The sequence below is a fragment of the Brienomyrus brachyistius genome, chromosome 8 (genome assembly GCF_023856365.1).
Source record: "Brienomyrus brachyistius isolate T26 chromosome 8, BBRACH_0.4, whole genome shotgun sequence".
NCBI lineage: Eukaryota > Metazoa > Chordata > Actinopteri > Osteoglossiformes > Mormyridae > Brienomyrus > Brienomyrus brachyistius.
Genome location: NC_064540.1, coordinates 13,397,725 through 13,418,092, shown reverse-complemented (window position 1 = coordinate 13,418,092; position 20,368 = coordinate 13,397,725). Strand labels below are relative to the sequence as shown.

The 20,368-nt window shown below is 44.6% G+C and overlaps 1 protein-coding gene across 10 annotated transcripts in view; it reads left to right on the top strand.

Moving 5' to 3' along the window:
* The window catches only part of LOC125746972 (protein bassoon-like), an 89,800-nt gene that overhangs the window by 60,779 nt on the left and 8,653 nt on the right, over window positions 1–20,368 (top strand). Inside the window, exons 4-11 of one of the 10 annotated variants that reach the window (XR_007399118.1) lie at window positions 480–818; window positions 3,513–9,020; window positions 11,099–13,022; window positions 13,455–14,518; window positions 14,920–15,016; window positions 17,275–17,409; window positions 18,034–18,085; window positions 18,607–18,719. Coding sequence is in view for 1 of the 10 variants with exons in the window: in XM_049021571.1 (XP_048877528.1) it covers window positions 480–818; window positions 3,513–9,020; window positions 11,096–13,022; window positions 13,455–14,518; window positions 14,920–15,016; window positions 17,275–17,409; window positions 18,034–18,074 (9,111 nt within the window). In the remaining 9 variants the exon portion in view is untranslated. The other 9 variants (XR_007399117.1, XM_049021571.1, XR_007399122.1 and 6 more) reach the window with 9 other exon arrangements.

The following is a 20,368-nucleotide window of genomic DNA, read 5'->3' as shown; positions in this document are numbered from 1 at the left end:
CATTATTCAACGCCATTTTAACGGTATACGCAAGTACAAAGAACTAGGATGCTGGGAGTACGCACGCTACGCTGCTGCGCGGCGGGAGTAGCATCCAGAAGTCATACTAGACGGAATTGGTGCACAGAAAATAGATTTAATGTTGCGTACAGGAAATGGGAGCCCAATGAACACAATTTGGACTTACAGTCCTCTTCGTTTGTATGTCTGAAAGTTCGTAAGTTGAACATTTGTAAGTAAAGGAGCGTCTGCATACAGTATATTTGATGTTTTTCAATGGTTTGGGGAAAAAATGAAGTTTAGGTTTTATCACAATTAAAGTTAAATCGTAGCTTAAGAAATGTAATATATTAACAGAACACAGGTGTTGGTATTGAGACTGACAAGGTATTTATACACTGTTTTTCATTTCTGTGATACTAGACTGAATTCTTGACGAATCTTGTTTGATAATTGATTTTTTTGCTTTTGTTTCACAGAAAAAAGAATGGCTCTGCTTAAATTGTCAGACTCAGAGGGTGATGTCTGGAGGCTTGGGAGATGCTGCACTTCCCGTCCCTCAACCGTCTCCACAGCAACCCCAGCCACCAGCCAATCAGCAGCAAGCACCGCAGCAGAAGGAAACATGTCAACAGTCTGAACCAAAGCCTGCAAGCCTGGAGTCAGAACAGAAACCTTCTGGGACTGAAACAAGCGGACAGCCAGACAAACTTAAGACGGAACCTGAAATCCAACCATCTCCAGCCAAGCCTGATACCTCCACCGGAAAAACAGATGGCAAGAAAGAGGAAGAAGCTCAAAGTCTGAAAAATGATAATGTGAGTGGTTAGTCTTAATCCACCTCATTATCCTTTTCATTGTTTTGCGGTTTTCCACTGCCACCAGTAACCGAGCCATACCCGAGCTGTACTGCGAACTGACAGTTAGCCATTGCAAAGTACGTGAACCTTACCCAGTCCGCACCCATGCTGAAATGGCTTTGCTTACTAGCAGGGTCGAAAGTGTGCATAAAGCGAGCTGGTTGCTTCACCATCCAAACAGTCGAAATGCACAGAGATACCATGCAGTGATCTGGATTACATGAAGGAAAAGACGCCATATTCTGTATATTTTTCATTATTAACAGTATTATTAGCAGTATTGCACATGTATTAATGCATTCCCAATAACTCTGAACTTGAAAATTTCCAACCTCCTACTTCAAAAAGTACTATAGAACAGCTGAATGAAATGGACTTCTAATACAAATGTACTGTACACAAGCGACTGCTAAGTCCACCATTTGATTCTTGCATAGCACAGCAATTCTCACAGACACCCTTGAGTAGATTTGCAAACTGTAAAATAATAATCATACTAATTACACACAGTAAATCATGATGTACATCGTGTGAACAGTGAATAAGCATCTCTTCGGTTGTACATCACTGTCACTCACCAAACTCAATGCCCTTAGCAAGCCAACCTTTACATGTATGTAGTGGAAAACCGAAGTGAGCTGGAACTGTGCTGTAACTAATTTCATGGTATGACTCGGGTCCAGCTTAGTTCCTTTATGCCAGTGGAAAAGCGCCAGTTGTCTTCATGATCAGCACAGTCCTGTTCGTATTATGTGACTGATTATTATTTCTATAACACAGTTAAATTAATGCTTACTTTTGTCCTTGTTATCATGTTCCATTTTGCATATTTTTAAATTTTCTTTCTTAATTTATTATCCACACCAAATTCCCGATTATATTTCTTAATATTTTGTATCGCATATTTCATTGTTGTCTTTCAACTGCTTTTATATTTAGTTTATCAAATTTTGTTACCTTTATTGGGATATATTTTTGCTATCACCTTTACACTCGCTGCTTTTCTCTTTCTGTCCTTCATCCCCAATTTTATCGTTATACAATGTCTTACTTTGGTTAATAGATCTCATTAGTCCTCCTGTCAAAGGCTGATATTCCATAGTATGCCTGTGAACTCCTGTTAGTAAAGTGCAAAAATTCAAAATATATCAAAGACATGAATAGCTTGACCTGCATGCATGCATGCAGAAGACACCATTACAGATTATCCCTGACGTACAACTGGGCTCCATTCCAACAGTCAAGTCGTATCCAGAAATGGATGTACGTTGGAACTGGCATATACAGTATAGTGTACCACCTTCTGACATGAAAAAATAAGTTCTCAGGGTTCAAAAAAGTTATTGTTATTTATATGTAACGAATAGGGGCGGCATGGTGGTGCAGTGGTTAGGACTGTTGCCTTACACCTCTGGGACCCGGGTTCGAGTGTCCGCCTGGGTCACACATGTGTAGAGTTTGCATGTTCTCCCCATGTCGTCGTGGGGTTTCCTCCAGGTACTCCGGTTTTCCCCCCACAGTCCAAAATCATGCTGAGGCTAATTGGGGTTGCTAAATTGCCCGTAGGTGTGCATGTGTGAGTGAATGGTGTGTGAGTGTGCCCTGCGATGGGCTGGCCCCCCATCCTGGGTTGTTCCCTACATCCTGCCCATTGCTTCCGCGATAGACTCCGGACCCCCCGCGACCCAGTAGGATAAGCGGGTTGGAAAATGGATGGATGGATTTGTAACAAATACAACCGATTAGTTTGGAATCACTGAAAATTTTCCTAGTTTGTGAACAAAATCCACTGTTTCTTTCAATAAAATAAGATTCAATTGGTCATAAATATAGTATACATATTGTTAATTTTGTAAATGACTATTATAGATAGAAATGGCTAATTTTGTATTGCATTTTCTACATTGGTGTACAAAGACCAATTTTAGGTATCCATCCCTCCTGTGTTCCAATGACACATTGTGTTAGCTGTTCTTAAGTTGTTTACGTACATAATGTTTAAAGGTTAATTCATCATTGAAAAATCCTTGTGCAATTTTGTTAGCACACCTATGAATCACTGTGCTGTTTAAGGAAGCAACAGAACTCACCTTCTCTGGTGTCTGGAGCATCAACATTTCTAGGCTTGATTATGGTCTCAAAACAAAACTTTCTTCAAAACTTCATTAGTCTATTGTTGTTTTGAGAAATTAAGGCTATTCCGTGTGAGATATTGCTAAGGAATGTAAGATGTCTTGCAAAAGTGTGCACTACTTCCTTCACAGAGCAGTGCAAACTGGCTCTGAGGGGGACAGAAATAAAAGTGGGACGCCCTGGTGCACTACTGTGTGGAAGCTTAAAAACTCTAGTTTGAGAAGCAGACACCTTGCAGGTCCTAAGCTGGCAATTTTATTATATTATATCTATTATATAACACCAGTCATCTTTAACAGTGAATTGACGATTCCGGAATGGTGAACTATTAGGCAGAGTTTCAAAGAAAAAGCTTTAAAAAGATAAAAATGACTGGATTTAAACCCTGTCGAGCTGTTTTTTTTTTACATACATTTACTTTATTTTATTAAATTATGATTGTGTACGCAAGTGGTTCAAAGTTGCATAGGTCGTATGTCAGGGACATACGGAATAAAATGTTTTTTCTCTTTTATCTAGGAGACGAAATCCAGCACTCAGAGCCTAAGTGATACGGGATATTCCTCTGATGGTGTGTCCAGCTCACAGAGTGAGATCACAGGGATAATACAAGAAGATGCGAATAAACCCCCCAATGCTTCTGAGATCACTAAGCCAGAGAGCAGCGCGCACCATTGTGAAACTAAAGAAGGTGATGATAAGAAGCAACGCCCATGTTCCTTATCTATCACAAATGAGGGACATGAAGAGCAACTAGATGGAATCAGGGAGGAGGATTATAAGAAACCACAGAAAGACACAACAGATGAAGAGTTTATGAGAAGCAAGACTGCAGAAATGAGTATGGACAGGGAAGACAACCAGACGACTTCACAAGGAGGCCTGCGCCGATTCAAGACTATTGAACTGAACAATACAAATAGCTACAATCGTGATACAGAGCTCAGGAACAACAGGGAACCAGAGCTTGAAATGGAAAGTCTGACTGGTTCACCTGATGAGCGTTCAAGGGGAGAATATTCATCAACCCTCTCTGCAACCACATCCAGCTACACTTCTGCAATTTCTCCAACTTCTGTCTCATCTATGGAGGAAGACAGTGACAGCAGTCCCAGTCGCAAACAGAGGCTTGAGGATGCCAAACAGCAGCGTAAAGCTCGGCATCGCTCCCACGGACCGCTCTTGCCCACTATTGAGGACTCTTCTGAAGAAGATGAGTTGAGAGAAGAGGAGGAACTTCTCAGAGAGCAGGAAATGATGAGAGAAGTGGAACAGCAAGGTATTCGAAGCACTGCCAGAAAAACAAAAAGGGACAAAGAGGAATTGAGAGCTCAGAGACGCAGGGAAAGGTCAAAAACACCTCCCAGTAACCTGTCCCCAATTGAGGATGCATCTCCTACGGAGGAGCTCCGACAGGCAGCGGAAATGGAGGAACTTCACCGGTCATCTTGCTCAGAATATTCTCCATCTATTGACTCAGAGGCTGAGGGATTTGAAATGATGACGTCAAAGTCACGCAAGACTGCAAACGAACATAATCTTCCAACTTTTATGTCACTCTATTCCCCTACTGAAAAACTAACTACCACATCACCTTGTTCTGCTGATAAAACACTAAAAAGTACAGAAGTGGCCTATGAGGAAATGATAAGGAAGGCTGATATGTTGCAGAAGAGTCAAGGAGAGCAACTGCTAAGTAATTCTAAGGAAATTGAAAAACATTTATTAGATGCTAGGTTAACAGCTGCTAAATTACTGGAGCAAAATAGAGCTCCTCTGACTCCTGGGACTAGTCCTACGCAAATTTCAGCCCCAATCTCTCTTCCTGATGTTCATGCTCCTTCCCAAATAGCAAACAGAAGCATTTCCAGACAACAGTCCTTGCAAGAATCCTGCAGCCCTAGTAAGCTGATGACCATCAACTCCTCCACATCTCCACTTTCCTCACCAACAAGACTAAGTCGTCAGTCAACAATTCATAGTTATACACCTGAATCTAGTTCTCCAACCTCCACACAGCGCCGATCTCTATATCAATCTCCTCAACACAGCTTTTCTAAAGACATGCTTCCTAACAGCACAGGAAGAATGGAAGAAATGGAAAATATATCCCTCTGCAGACTTTCTACTGTTCCTGGAACATCCAGGGTTGTTGAGCAAGGCAAGATTCAACAAAGCAGTAGTATTGTTGATCTCAGGGCACCAATAAAGCCAGCCCCACTCATTATGACAGAGCAGGGCATGGATTTAACGTCTGTAGCTACAGAAATACGTAGATACTCCATTGGCAGTGAGGTGAATTATAGTCGACATTCTACAGCTGTTCAGCCTCTTATCATGAATCTGAACACTCATGAACATCCACGTGTGGCTGCCTCAACACCAACAACAGTGAATGTCACTGTAGCAGCCTCTAAGTTTATATCCCAGCCAAAGAAACCTGTGATTTATGGTGACCCTCTGCAGAACAAAGTGGACCTTGGTCAAGGGTTGGGATCCGCAGTGTGTCTGACTCAAAGCAAAACGTCACCAAACTACGCTTCCATTCCAAAGATAGATGCATGTCTGGAAGACTTAGGTATTCAACAACAACATCTGCAGTTGCAGCAAGAGAAATTACAAAAACAGAAGGAGAAGCTTGAACAACAACTCCAGGCAGCTTCATTTGCTAGATATAACTTGGCTAATCAAGCCCAGCCTATGCTCTTGAAAAAAGACCTTCTGGTGTGCCAGACTAGCAATCCCCAGGCACCTGTTAGCAGGTGTACAATATCCAGGACATCTTCTCTTCCATCACAAACTGTTTCTTCAGCATCACATGACATCTATTGTGGCATCCCTCTGGAGCTGAAGTCTAAACCCACTGCTGTGAATCTGACTATGGGCAAATCTCATACTATGATGGTGCAGCTGGTGGACAGCACTTCTCAAGGGAAAACAGTTACACAGTTGGTTAAAAAATCAGAACTGCCTAACCAGGAGGTTCTGGACTTGACTGGGCAGATAAAGGCAGAGACCCAGTTGGCATGTTGTGATGTAGTCTACAACTTGCCTTTTGGAGGAAGTTGCAAGGGACCCTTCAGTCAGAAAGTAATGCTAGAAGAGAAGATGTCTGCTACAGATGCCTCAAAAACCAGTTATTCAGCCCCTGGTCCTGAGGTCAGTGGGAAACTCCAGGCAGAGCCTCGTCAAGAAAGTCACCAGTATCAAGAACATGCTTCAGTCAACCAAAATGTAAATGAAGACAACAAATCCCAACCTGCATCTATATCTGGACAACCTGCATCTATATCTGGACAACCTGCATCTATATCTGGACAACCTGTATCTGGACCACCTGTATCTGTATGCAAGCAACCTGAACTGGTATCTGGACCACAAGTATCTCTATCTGGACAACCTGGTTCTGAACTACCTGTATCTGTATCTGCACAACCTGGATCTGTATGCCCACAACCATCTTTATCAAATATTGATTTTGTTGATGCTGGACTCCAAGGTGATCAGTCTAAAGCTAACCCTGGAACAGATTTGAATACCATACAGAAAGGTTACGTAGGAGGTTACCTTGGAGTAGGTGCGCAGTATGGATCCTACACAGATCTACGGCAACAAAATAACATAGGTCAGTCATTCCCTATGCGAAGGTATGGATCCATGTCCAGCATTAACACAGACTATGGTTATTCCCCTATCCCAGAATCCAGTTTAGCTCAGTATAGTGCGACCACTGCCCGGGAAATCAGTCGAATGTGTGCTGCTTTGAACTCAATGGACCAGGTTGGGGGAAGATATGGAAATAATCCTGAAGTTTTCCAGTATGGTTCTGTAGCAGGAGGCAATCCTCTAGGCAGATCCAGCTTACAACAAGGTTTAACATCAGTGAGAGCTAGCCTCATTTATGGTCATAATGGGGGACACCCGGCACAAGGTCAAGTATATGCGAATTTAATCAATTCAAATCAAGCTAGTCTACGATATCCCTCAACTGTTAGATCTGCAGATGGCATGATTTATTCTACTATAAACACCCCAATAGCTTCCACATTGCCAATCACAACCCAACCTGCCTCAGTTCTATGTCCCACGCTACAGGGAATTTACAGACCCTACCCACCTGGCAATCTGACTTCAGTACCTTTAGCTAGCCTCACCAGGTTACCTCAAGTAACTCCAAGAATGCCTCTTTCTGCACAGGGACCTTATCGTTATCCTCCACCCAGCCGTTTCCCTTCAGGCCCCTGTGCAGCTGCCAATGCAACACCCCAGATTCCAATCTATCTTGGAAAGCCTTCTATAAAACCTACAGTGCCCAGTACTATGCAGACAGCTGAATCTTTACCACCAGCTCAGTCTAGCCAACAAGTCACACATCCCGCATCTCTCATGGTGTCCACACAACAACAATCCCAATCTCACTTTACGATGCAAATTGCACCAAAAATTCTAGTGCAACCCCAAACTCAAACACAATCACAAATTCAAATGCAACCTCAAACACACCAGAATATCCCCCGGGCTGCACAAGCTACAACAATCAAAACTAGCAACCCAGAAAAAGAGAAAGAGGAAGAGAAGTTGCGTCAAAAGCAGGAACAGCTGTTGCAGTTAGAGCGAGAACGTGTGGAGCTGGAGAAATTACGTCACTTGCGATTACAAGAAGAACTTGAAAGAGATCGCATGGAGTTACAGCGACACAGAGAAAAAGAACAATTGTTGGTTCAGCGTGAGATTCAAGAGCTGCAGAGTATCAAGCAACAGGTCCTACAGCAACAACATGCTGAAAGGGAAACTCAGTTGGTCTTGCAAAGGGAACAGTTAGCTCAACAGAAAGTGCAACTGGACCAGATCCAATCACTGCAGCAACAGCTCCAACAACATCTTGAGGAGCAGAAGAGACAGAAGACAGCTGAGACAATTACTCCAGCTGCAGCTACAAGTGCTCAAGGATTCTCTGTTATCTGTCCCATAACTGGCAGGGTAATTCAGAAAGATCTCACGCAACTTTATGCAGATGGACAAGGACTGATTGATTCCAGACCATTGCCTAGTTCCACCTCTGAAATGTCTCTAAAGAACAATGAGGAGCTTTTGGAATCACAGGCTATAAAGAAACTAAACTCAATGCCTCGTTTGAGGGATAGCGCAGAAGGGGAAGACAATCAGCTCCTTGGGAAGAGGATTACTGACAGCTGTGTGCAAACTGATGATGAGGAAGGGGAAGAGAGATCAATCATATCTCGACGGAGGAGAACTAGACATATTGTTGATAGTTGTGTCCAGACAGATGAGGAGGACCAAGATGAGTGGGAGCAACCAGTGCGGCGCAGAAGATCACGCTTTTCCAAGCACTCAAGCTTAGAGTCAAGCTTAGAGAACAAAGTTGACACATCTAAAGTGTCTTCCCTGAATGTTGCCATTCAGACTATAAATGACTCTTCATGTCAAACTGAACTAGAGCTTTTGAGAGGAATCTCTCCTTCAATTCATATAACATCAGAGCCTAAAGTTGAATTTTTGCACTACATTTCTGCCCCAGAGAGGAATCGACGGGGAGAAAGCCTTGCTTGTCAGACAGAGCCTGAGTCCCAGTCACAAGGGGTGGTTGTACCCCAGGTAAATGTGTCCTCCACTGCGGACGCCCTCTCCTTACGAATAACAGGAGCAAGTAAATTTGAACGCAGAAAGCCAGATCCCCTAGAAATAGGTTTCCAAAACGAACCTGTCTCCAGCCTGGTTCGACAGCCTCCTAAGTCACCCCAGGTCTTATACTCCCCTGTTTCTCCTCTGTCCCCACATCGACTGCTAGAGAATTCCTTCTCCTCCAGTGAGCGTCTCAACAAAGCTCACGTTCCTCCACAGAAGCACTTTTCAGTCGATTCCCCAGAACACCACCAGACTCTGCCCCATCCTATAAAGAGCATGCAGCGTTCTTTGTCAGATCCTAAACCCATCAGCCCTACATCAGAAGATCCTGCTCAGGCCAAGTTCTCCATTTACCAGCATCAAGCTCTCCTGAACAAGCAGGTATGGAACTGGGAAATAAACATATGGGAATTGTAGTAGTTAATTTAAATAATCCGTTTTATTCACAGTTTTATTATTAAGCACCTAATGTGCTTTTTTGTATTTCCTGGATGAACTCTGCAAACACACGAGATCTGGAACTGATGAAATTGTCCCTGAGCACTACATAATGATAACAAAGAAAAGGGCAGTTTTGACATTTGATCTCATTAGCACAATAACTGAAAAATATTTGAAGGATCTTTTTGAAACATCTAGACACATTGGATGCATTAGATGGGTTACCCTAAAGCTGAAGCAGTGCTGCTACATTTACTTAGTGAATGTGGTAAGTCAAAAGGTATTTGATGGATTTTACTACTACTTCACAAAAACTTTATTTGGATGAAGCTATATATATCTGAATTCATTGTAAGACAAAATGACCCAAAACTGAAGAAGAAGGGCTAGGTAGCAGCAAAGTGGTAGCTGGAGACACTTGATCTTGTGAACACAGTAACTCAAAAAATATTTGATGGATCATTAACTGATCAAATTTTTAGATGCCTTGCATTAAAATTGAAGCAGCACCATATAGTGTTAACAAATTGATGGGTAACCTTGGACACTTTCCTCACCAATATAAATGTAAAATCTTTATCAGTACCTGTGCATTAGCATATTGCCAAAATTAATTGTGGGGAACTTGGCAAAATGAATCCCCCCACGCTAAATCATATTAGCAGCAGCCCATTCGTGACCTTTGGATCATTACCTATAGCACATAACCATAAGAAACTTTGCTTGGATAAGGGTACACCCCGCAATGATGTATACTATTAGTCAGTTTGATATGGCCTTTAAGAAGATGCAAGATGCTAATTAGCCTATATCTATGCTTGTAATTGATAATTTCCAAAACAAAGGAAGCTGCTCCTGTATGTATCTTTTACAAGGTGTGTGTACAAAAATGTTTCAGTCTTAAAACAACCCTTGGAATATAGTCGATGTCACTGTTATGAATTGGAAGGCATATTGCATCATCCAAGATGCTTCTAATTGGGGTCAGTACCAAACTGGATGAGAAAACCATATCACAGAGGAAACAAAGAATGGCCATTATTCAGGGGCAAAGGATGCCAATATTTGAGTGTGTTATTAATGTTGCCGTATTTGGTGAAATATATAAGAGGATGTGCCCTCAGATCAGTATATTACTGAATTTTCACATTCACCTGGCAGTCAGGAAGCACTTTTCATGAGTATTAATGAGTTTTCCCTAACCACCCTGTTAAACGAAAATTCATGTCTGGGTACCCACATAGTTAACTCTCATTTTACACTCTACACACAGTTGACACAATATACGTGTATACACGTTTTTTTTTCAGCAAAACTTACAAAACGCTTAGCTAATCTTTGTTAAACTTAAATCAAATGATGTGATCCACCGTTCATTTGAAAACAAAAATAAAGTGTCAAAGCACCAATGGTTTCTGGTTTCATCTGCCACTAGAGCTTGAACAGTTATTTAAGGTTGAATGGACAAATAACACGATACCCCAATGTCTAAGTATTCTATCTGGTGAAAACCTACTGAAAGGCAAATGGCAGTAATTAAAGAAAAACTTGCATCTACCAAGCTTTCAATCACTTACTGAAGCCACTAATTTTTAAAGAAATCCCTTTAAAATGCTGCATATTTATTTTTCATTTGGTGGGTTGTATTTCAATGCATAAAGAAAGGTAAATAAAGGATTTTTTTGTCTCTGATTTTTGGTAGTTAAATAGTATTTTGTTTTTTAATTGTATCTAAACTTTCTAAATGCACTGTAGATGTTTATGTAAATCTTCATTACATACAATTTTCTTTGCAATGTTGGGGATGTAAATATATGTTACACTTTTAAAATTAGAATATTTTCCAATCACAACTGTACATTTGATCATGCTGTGCAAAGTCAGATATTAAATAGCATGTATTTGACGTTTACAATTAAACTAGCGATTAGAAATAGCACTTTGCATTTGTTATTCAAATTCATAAATGCATCTGTAGTGCTGGTTTGCACTCTGACATAGCCTCCATCTTCCAGCAGAGCTTGCCAACAAGGAAGGTGAAAAGGACCCTGCCTAGTCCACCTCCGGAGGAGAGCTCCCTTTCCATCGTGACCCCTACCCACAATTCCATGTTTGCATCTACAAATATGGCCCAGCCAGCACTCAATGCCCCCAAGCCTGGGTTGCTGTGTGATCTGAGGGTAGTGGAGCAGGAGTCCAGCAAGCTTCGCAAACAGCAGGCTGAACTAGAAGAGGAAGAGAAGGAGATAGATGCCAAGTTGCGGTGCTTGGAACTCGGCATCACCCAGCGCAAGGAAACTCTGATAAAGGAGCGGGAGCGGCGAGAGTTAGCTTATGTCCGCTGCATGGGTGAATCCAGGGACTACGCAACAGACAGTGAGCTCACTACCCAACACTTGAGGGGGACGCCCTTTGACAGCAGTGTCTCCCTCCCAAGAATTAGTGCAGCTTCTTTAAACCAGTTTACAGCTAATCAATTGCCCCCTGGCTCCTCCTTCCTCAGCTATGACTACCAGCAGAGCCAACCTGGACCTCCTCCGCAGGACTCCTCTGCCTACCAGCAGATAGGCTTCCAGCCCCCTCAGTACCAGACTGTCTCACTAGGTCAGCCTCAGCCTGGCACATTTCAGCCCCAGTCCTCTGCTGCTGTGCTCCACCAGTCGCACATCTTTCCCCAGAACCAGACTTCCTATCAAACAAGTCTATTACTACAGCAGAGTCATACTGGGTTCCAGCCACCTCCTAGTTCTGCATCTTATGTATCGCAGACCCTTCCATTTTCTGAGGAGACAGGCCAGGGTATTTCTCTGCAGCCACAGCCAAAGACCCAGCACCAGAAGCCTAGACAGACCTCTTTAGCTGATCTAGAGCAGAAGATGCCCACTAACTATGAAGTCATTAGCACTCCCCCTGTGGCAGCGGTCACCGCAGTTCTAGAAGACGTCTACAATTCTGCTTACGCATCCACCACTATATCTAACATTTACGGGCAATATAGGCCACCAGAGCAGAGTCTCTCTGTCGAAATCCATTCTGCTGTTAACCCTTCACCTGCCTATTCCTCAGAAGGCCACTATACAAACCTAGAGCAAAACATCCCCCGAAATTATGTAATGATAGATGACATCAATGAGCTCACTAAAGAGAGCAGAGATATGTATAGAACTGATAGAAATGGTGGTTATGGGAACGTGAGCCATTATGGAAGGGCCAGTGAAAACCCTGAAGATCTGTATGATCATCAGGGTAGAGTTAGGGGGGACTACAATTCACATGTGGATGGATCCTCCTATTACTATGATGACTACAGGTCATCTTCATGCACGCATTCTAAGGGTCCAGGTGTCATGTCATCTAAACGTAACAAGCACAGGAAGCCGGGCATGGAACAGATCTCAAAGTTCTCGCCGATTGAAGAAGCAAGGGACGTGGAGTCTGATCTGGCCTCGTATAACATGGCTACATCAAGAGGCAGCAGCACCATTGCATCTAGGGCCAGGAGGCTTCAGGAAGATATTACATATGGACTAAAGAAGAATGTTTATGAACAGCAGAAATATTATGGCATGTCCAGTCATGATGGCATAGAAGAAGACAATCGCATGTATAGTTCTGGACGGTCAAGGTCAACGGGCTATGGGATGGATAAGATTGCATCCCGAGAATATGGCAGCTATAGGAGCAAATCATATGAGATGAACATTGAGGAACGTTCCCACAGGGGAAGTCGCAGGCGCTCCCAGAATCTTGATGAGAGCCCAATGAATGACTCACAAGGCCCGACTGGGCCAGAGTCACGTGATAGGTACAATCAATATGGCTCCAGTCACTCTTTGCCTGATGTGCAGGACCGCACAATGGACTTGCCGAGAAGCCACATTTACAAACAAGATGATCCTAACCTGGTAGATGACATAAATTGTGCTGTATCTGATAGTGAAGGTAATTGGTGCTAAATTACAAATCCTGCTTGGGTTTCATCAAGCTTTAAACTTTCTTGTAATGCACATGACAGAAGCATGCTGGTCAGTTTGAAATGACTGTTGAATGGTATGCACAGGGTTGAATTAACGTGCCAACAAATGTTCTGGTGTGTTTTGAGTTGCATCATCTGTGAACTATTTGTATTGTTTTTAATTGTGTTCTGTGATGTGTAGAAATGCTCTGTGAAGTATTCATTCTGTTCTGTTGATTTTTTTTATTAGCACTTATTTGTTCATCTGTTTGTTTTAATTGTGCATGTTTCCAGAGCACTTTCTTTTGCATGTTTTTCTGTGCATGCTTTGCTGTCATTGCATGGATTGAGTAGACCGCACACACCTCTCTTGGACAAAACAGCAGACATTGACTGTGATTTGTGTTCGGTTTCCAAAGCGTATCATTTGGGACAGGAGGAGACAGATTGGTTTGAGAAGCCGCGGGAGAGCCGCTCTGAACGCTCGAGACATCATAGCGGCAGTTCCTCAACTCACAGGAGGAGACACTCACAGCATGAGTACGATGAATCCCTTGAGAAGGAACCCTTGCCGCAGGATGACTATGCTCAGCCGCGTTCCTCTTCATCTGCATCACAGGACCACGGGCAACAGGGAAGTAGCTCAAGAAGGCACTCCACCTCTTCCAGGCACTCATGTGATGACCTGCGATCCTCCAGGTCTTCCAGAGAGCACACTAATGACCCCTCTGTACATCCGGAATCTCGTGGGTCACCTTCCACAGCAAAGCGTAGGACTTCAGACTCTAGGTCCACACAGGACCACCCTTCTGATCAGTCCCAGGATCCATCCGGCCACCACCAAGGTTCGTCTGGACCTAGGAAGCAAAAGCAGACATCTTCGCCATCTACAAAAAGACATGAAATGCAGCGCATGGCATCCACGGAGTCCAAGTCACAGTCGTCCAGTCCAAAGCACCGGGCCTCCAGTGGGCAACAGCCCTCTTCTCAACAGCAAGAAGGACAACAAGGGCATGGGCAGCAAAAGCCACAGTCCAGGAGAGGGTCAGGGGCAGGAGCTGAGGCTGGGGCCGAGGCTCAGGCCGAGGCTGGGGCTGGTGTTGGGACAGCACAGTACCAGCAGTCCACACCTAGCCAGCCTCCAGCCCAGGCCCTGGCCCAGGTCCCAGTCCAAGTTCCAGCCCCGGCCCAAGCCCAGACCGAGGCCCCTGCCCCGGTCCAGGCCTCGGTCCAGGCCCCAGCTTCAGCTCAGGCCCCAAACCTTGCCCCAGACCCGGCCCCAGCTGAAGCTGAAGCCCAGGCCCACGCCCAAGCACAGGCTCCGGGGTCAGACCTGACCCCAGACCTAGCCCAAACCTCGGCTCCCACCCCAACCCCGACCCAAGCCCCAGCCTCAACTCCAGCTCCAGCCCAGGCCCAAGCCCCAGCCCAAGCACCAAGCCAAGCACAGCAGCCACAATCTAGCCCCAAACGTACTCCAGTGGTTAGTACGATGCCACCAGTCTTTTGATTAACTGTTTCTTATTTATTGCTACACATTTTTATCATAGCCACATCTGTATTAGTATGAAAGAATACATAGATAGTTATATGTTACATTATAAAAGTGGCAAGAGTTCCAAGCTGAAGCATAATGTACAGTAGTCTAACAAACTAATTTTTCTGCATGGTTTTGTAAATAATTTTATGTACTGAAGTACAAAATTTTATCTAATGATTATTTGAGAAAGTATATCATTCTTTTTCTGTGTATCTTTTGTTTAAATTTAGATTTATTCTTTAACTGATGCAAACCTAAATTAGATGACAGTATACAATGACTGTTTTAAAAAGTTACTGTAAGCAGACCGGGTCAGTATCAACTGGGAGTTATTTTATTGGCAGGCAAAGACAGACCCTACACCTGATGCTTCTAACCCGGGGATAAAGCCAACAGGGTCTCAGCCTGCCAAATCCCAGCCAGTGCCGTCCACGGGCATAGGTAAGCAGGTGCTCTAGCCAGTGCCGTCCACAGGCATAGGAAAGCAGGTGCTCCAGCCAGTGCCGTCCACGGGCATAGGTAAGCAGGTGCTCTAGCCAGTGCCGTCCACAGGCATAGGAAAGCAGGTGCTCCAGCCAGTGCCGTCCACGGGCATAGGTAAGCAGGTGCTCCAGCCAGTGCCGTCCACGGGCATAGGAAAGCAGGTGCTCCAGCCAATGCCGTCCACGGGCATAGGAAAGCAGGTGTTTCAGCCAGTGCTGTCCACAGGAATAGGAAAGCAGGTACTCCAGCCAGTGCCGTCCACGGGCATAGGAAAGCAGGTGTTTCAGCCAGTGCTGTCCACAGGCATAGAAAAGCAGGTGCTCCAGCCAGTGCTGTCCACGGGCATAGGAAAGCAGGTGCTCCAGCCAGTGCCGTCCACGGGCATAAGAAAGCAGGTTTTCCAGCCAGTGCCGTCCACGGGCATAGGTAAACAGGTGCTCTAGCCGGTGCCGTCCACGGGCATAGGAAAACAGGTGTTCAAGCCAGTGCTGTCCACGGGCATTAGAAAGCAGGTGTTCCAGACAATGCCGTCAACGGGCATAGGTAAGCAGGTGTTCCAGCCAGTGCCGTCCATGGGCATAGGTAAGCAGGTGCTCTAGCCAGTGCTGTCCATGAGCATAGGTACTGTAAGCAGGTGCTCTAGCCAGTGCTGCCCATGAACATAGGTAAGCAGGTGCTCCAGCCAGTGCTGTCCACAGGCATAGAAAAGCAGGTGTTCCAACCAGTGCCGTCCATGGGCATAGGTAAGCAGGTGCTCCAGCCAATGCCGTCCATGGGCATAGGAAAGCAGGTGTTTCAGCCAGTGCTGTCCACAGGCATAGAAAAGCAGGTGCTCCAGCCAGTGCCGTCAACGGGCATAGGTAAACAGGTGCTCTAGCCGGTGCCGTCCACGCGCATAGGAAAGCAAGTGTTCCAGACAGTGCCGTCAACGGGCATAGGTAAGCAAGTGTTCCAGCCAGTGCCGTCCACGGGCATAGGTAAGCAGGTGCTCTAGCCAGTGCCGTCCATGGGCATAATAAAGCAGGTGTTCCAGCCAGTGCCATCCACGGGCATAGGTAAGCAGGTGCTCCAGCCAGTGCCGTCCACGGGCATAGAAAAGCAGGTTCTCCAGCCAGTGCCGTCCATGAGCATAGGTAAGCAGGTGCTCCAGTCAGTGCCGTCCATGGGCATAGGTAAGCAGGTGCTCTAGCCAGTGCCATCCACAGGCATAGGAAAGCAGGTGTTTCAGCCAGTGCCATCCACAGGCATAGGTAAGCAGGTGCTCTAGCCAGTGCTGTCCACGGGCATAGAAAAGCAGGTTCTCCAGCCAGTGCCGTCCATGAGCATAGGTAAGCAGGTGCTCTAGCCAGTGCTGTCCACGGGCATAGGTAAGCAGGTGCTCCAGTCAGTGCCGTCCATGGGCATTGGTAAGCAGGTGCTCTAGCCAGTGCCATCCACGGGCATAGGAAAGCAGGTGTTCCAGCCAGTGCCGTCCACAGGCATGGAAAAGCAGGTGCTCCCACCAGTGCCATCCACGGGCATAGGTAAGCAGGTGTTCTAAACAGTGCTGTCCACGGGCATTAGAAAGCAGGTGCTCCAGCCAGTGCCGTCCATGGGCATAGGTAAGCAGGTGTTTCAGCCAGTGCTGTCCACAGGCATAGAAAAGCAGGTGCTCCAGCCAGTGCCGTCCACGGGCATAGGAAAGCAGGTGTTCTAGCCAGTGCCATCCACGGGCATAAGAAAGCAGGTGTTCCATCCAGTGCTGTCCACGGGTATAGATAAGCAGGTGCTTCAGTCAGTGTTGTCCATGGACTTACGTAAGCAGATGCTCTGGCCAGTACTATCCACGGGTATAGGTAAGCAGGTGCTCCAGTCGATGCAGGCCAAGGGCATAGGTAAGCAGGTGCTCCAGTCAGTGCTGTCCACGGACATAGGTGTGCAGGTACTCCAGCCAGTGTTATCCACGGGCATAGGTGTGCGGGTGTTCTGGTGATCCCTGCTACCACAGAGTAAGAAGAACTTCCTACAGGCAATTTATTTAATTTCTTTGTTTCTACTTGGGAATTGTCTCCGTCTATCCGTCTCTGTGTGCCCATCGATCATCCATCCCTCCTTCCATAAACAGCCACCAATCATTTACTGGGAAGCCTTCTTCTTTCTCTGTTTTGCCTGCCGCATGTTGTGAGCATAGTGCTTTGTGAGAGCTGAGTAGCACCCTGACTCCTCTCTCCCCCCAGGTTCCAGAGCTGCACCGAATGCTGCGGGGCCTGCCAGTGCTGCTGCTGCTGGACAACCAGCCGCTGAAGGCGACAGTGTCTTTTCCAAAATCCTGCCAGGAGGTGCAGCTGAACAAGCCGGCAAACTGGGTGATGGTATGACACAGCAGACCAACACAAGCCTCTGTGTCTGTGATCGGAAGGTTGTTGGTGTGAGCCCGATCTCGGCAGAATAGCCACAAGTTTGTCTTGCTGCCAAGCTCTCACCTACATATGTGCCTGTGTCACGTGGAGAGTAAGATAGGGTTTGTGAGAGGAGAACTTTCCCATAGAAATAATAATAACAATAGTAATAATAATAATAATAATAACAATAATAATAATAATAATAATAACAATAATAATAATAATAATTATTATTATTATTAAAATGCAATAAAAACACAGAAATCAGACTATATAGAAATCAGCCAATTTCAGCTGCTTCAGAACACATGCATAGTTCATGTAGTAAAACCGGTGAATGGTAAATTATAGTGCATATAAATAAAATTGCTTATTAATAAAATGCTTTCATGTACTAATAACCAAAACACAGCTATATTCATTACCATGCTTTATTGGGCTGATAGATCCAGTCAAGACCTTTTTTATGTTTTATGGGTGCCTAATAAATTACTACATGTTACATAAGTATAATTATTATGAAAGAACTTTGGTCTGAAGTAGACAGACTGAGGTCTTCCTTGTAAATAATCTTTGTCTGTCCATCCTTGCCAGCCATGTCAGCTATTGGCAAGAAATTCACTTCTTTCTGGTGAGCTTCGAAAGGGTGAGTATTAGTATCTGTGTGACGGGCGAGACTTGTCTAGGGGCTTGTGCTTTTTTGTCTGTATGTGTCTGGATGTGTGTTTCTGGGTGGCTGGACAGGCTGTAAGTGAGATTCTTCGTATGGTATTGGGGGTGTCGATATGCGATTGTGTGGGTGTGTGCTGCTGGAGGAATCGCAGACACATGCTTCATGTATGCTGACATCCCATTTTACTGTAAGTAATGAACACACACATACAGACACACGCGTAGTCCCAACAGCGCACCTGGCTCGCTTTTTATATGTACTTATATATGTGTTTACAATTTACCTTTGTAAGCTTACTGATTCATCTCACCTTCGGATGACCTTTTTATGCACCCTTATGCACAATTTTATGTTTTATGCACTTTTCTTTGTACTACTATTAGTACCTGTCACCTTGTCTCTTAAAAATCAGTTGAACAAATGTATTATTTACTTGAGATACATTTATAATTGACAGGTGGCTTAGCAGCGATGTTTCACCTTGTGTCCTGCAGATCTGGTGAGAGAGAGCGACGCGAGGCTTCATACTAGAAAAACCTATGATCCCACCTTATCCTCCCCCACCCCATCCAAGAAAGGCAGGCGGGGGCAGCAACTCCCAAGCAGTGTGAGTGCCGGAAGCTTCACTCTGCTTTTCCACAAATTGATATAGAAGTTTATTTTCTGATAATACGGAAACAAATCCTTGAAGCAATTTCTCTTTTTTTTCTGGGGCTGGGGAAATTTGAACTGACCTTAACAATATAGGAAACATTTAAGCTACTTTTGCTAGCTATGCTGTGTCTTGTATTTTTAAATTAACATAATCCTGTATGTGTATAATTATTTATCCTGCACTCAGATGGCTGTAATAATACAGCTTTACACAGGAACAAACTTCACTAACCTTCTAGCACAGGAGTCGGCAACCTGCGGCTCTTTGACCGCGTGGCTGCCGGTATTTTCATAACGATAGACGAATTTACATTTTCATGTCTTGACGTATTTCATGTCATATTATGATAATACTTTCGTAAGGATAAATAATTTATTTATGGGTTAACATTACTATTTTTCATTTAGATATTTCTTTAGCTATATGTGAATGAGGCAGTCCGTCGCACGCTTCTGTTACGTCTTAACCGCATAATTTACATCTTCCTCAAAGTCATTCGCTAAAACGAGATGACCTCTCTGGTTAAATGGTATATATGCTTTCCGGAGTTTTCTTAAGCACCTGAGATTGGATGTACACTTCAACGTTTATTGGAATTCCTAATTCTTTCATATACTCTTTGTAGTAAATCGTCACCACGCCTACCCAGGTCTTCGTAAAAATTATTATATTTTCTCCAATTTACATATTATAGCCAGCTAAGTTCGGAGTGGTGAGGACATTTTGCACTGCTCGGTCAGCAGAGTTACAGTACTGAAGTGGAGAGGGAAGGGCAGCGACTACAGAGCCGAACGAAAGGAGGGATGAGGGTGAAGACTATCGCTACAGAGCTAATCAGTGCTCTACTGTTAGTCACCTTTGCGCTGTTACACATCCGAGTGATTTAAACCTGAAATGTCCCCCCCCGGGGGCGGCATGGTGGTGCAGTGGTTAGCACTGTCGCCTCACACCTCTGGGACCCAGGTTCGATTCTCCGCCTGGGTCACATGTGTGTGGAGTTTGCATGTTCTCCCCATGTCGTCGTGGGGTTTCCTCCGGGTACTCCGGTTTCCCCCCACAGTCCAAAAAAAAAAAACATGCTGAGGCTAATTGGAGTTGCTAAATTGCCCATAGGTGTGCATGTGTGAGTGAATGGTGTGTGAGTGTGCCCTGCAATGGGCTGGCCCCCCATCCTGGGTTGTTCCCTGCCTCGTGCCCATTGATTCCGGGATAGGCTCCGGACCCCCCACGACCCAATAGGATAAGCGGTTTGGAAAATGGATGGATGTCCCCCCCCCCCTTAAAATAGTTTTTCTACTTGAACGGTTATTTTTGTGTTAAATGCATATATACACATATCACATCAAAAAATCGTATCTCAATCCCCCTTCTTTACCCGTTGTGGCTCTTTGTAAATCTTGGGTCAGACATTTAGAGAAAACGGCTCTTTGCTTTAAAAAGGTTGCCGAACTCTATTCTAGCATGTAGCTAATTTACTTTCTTAGGAACTGCTCACAGCTGCTGTACTTTGCAAGCTACATGCAGGAGTCTGTACTGCATCTCACCAGCAGTAGCCCTTAGCCATATTTATTTGGCTTCTGTCTTTTCATTTTTTTTTTTAT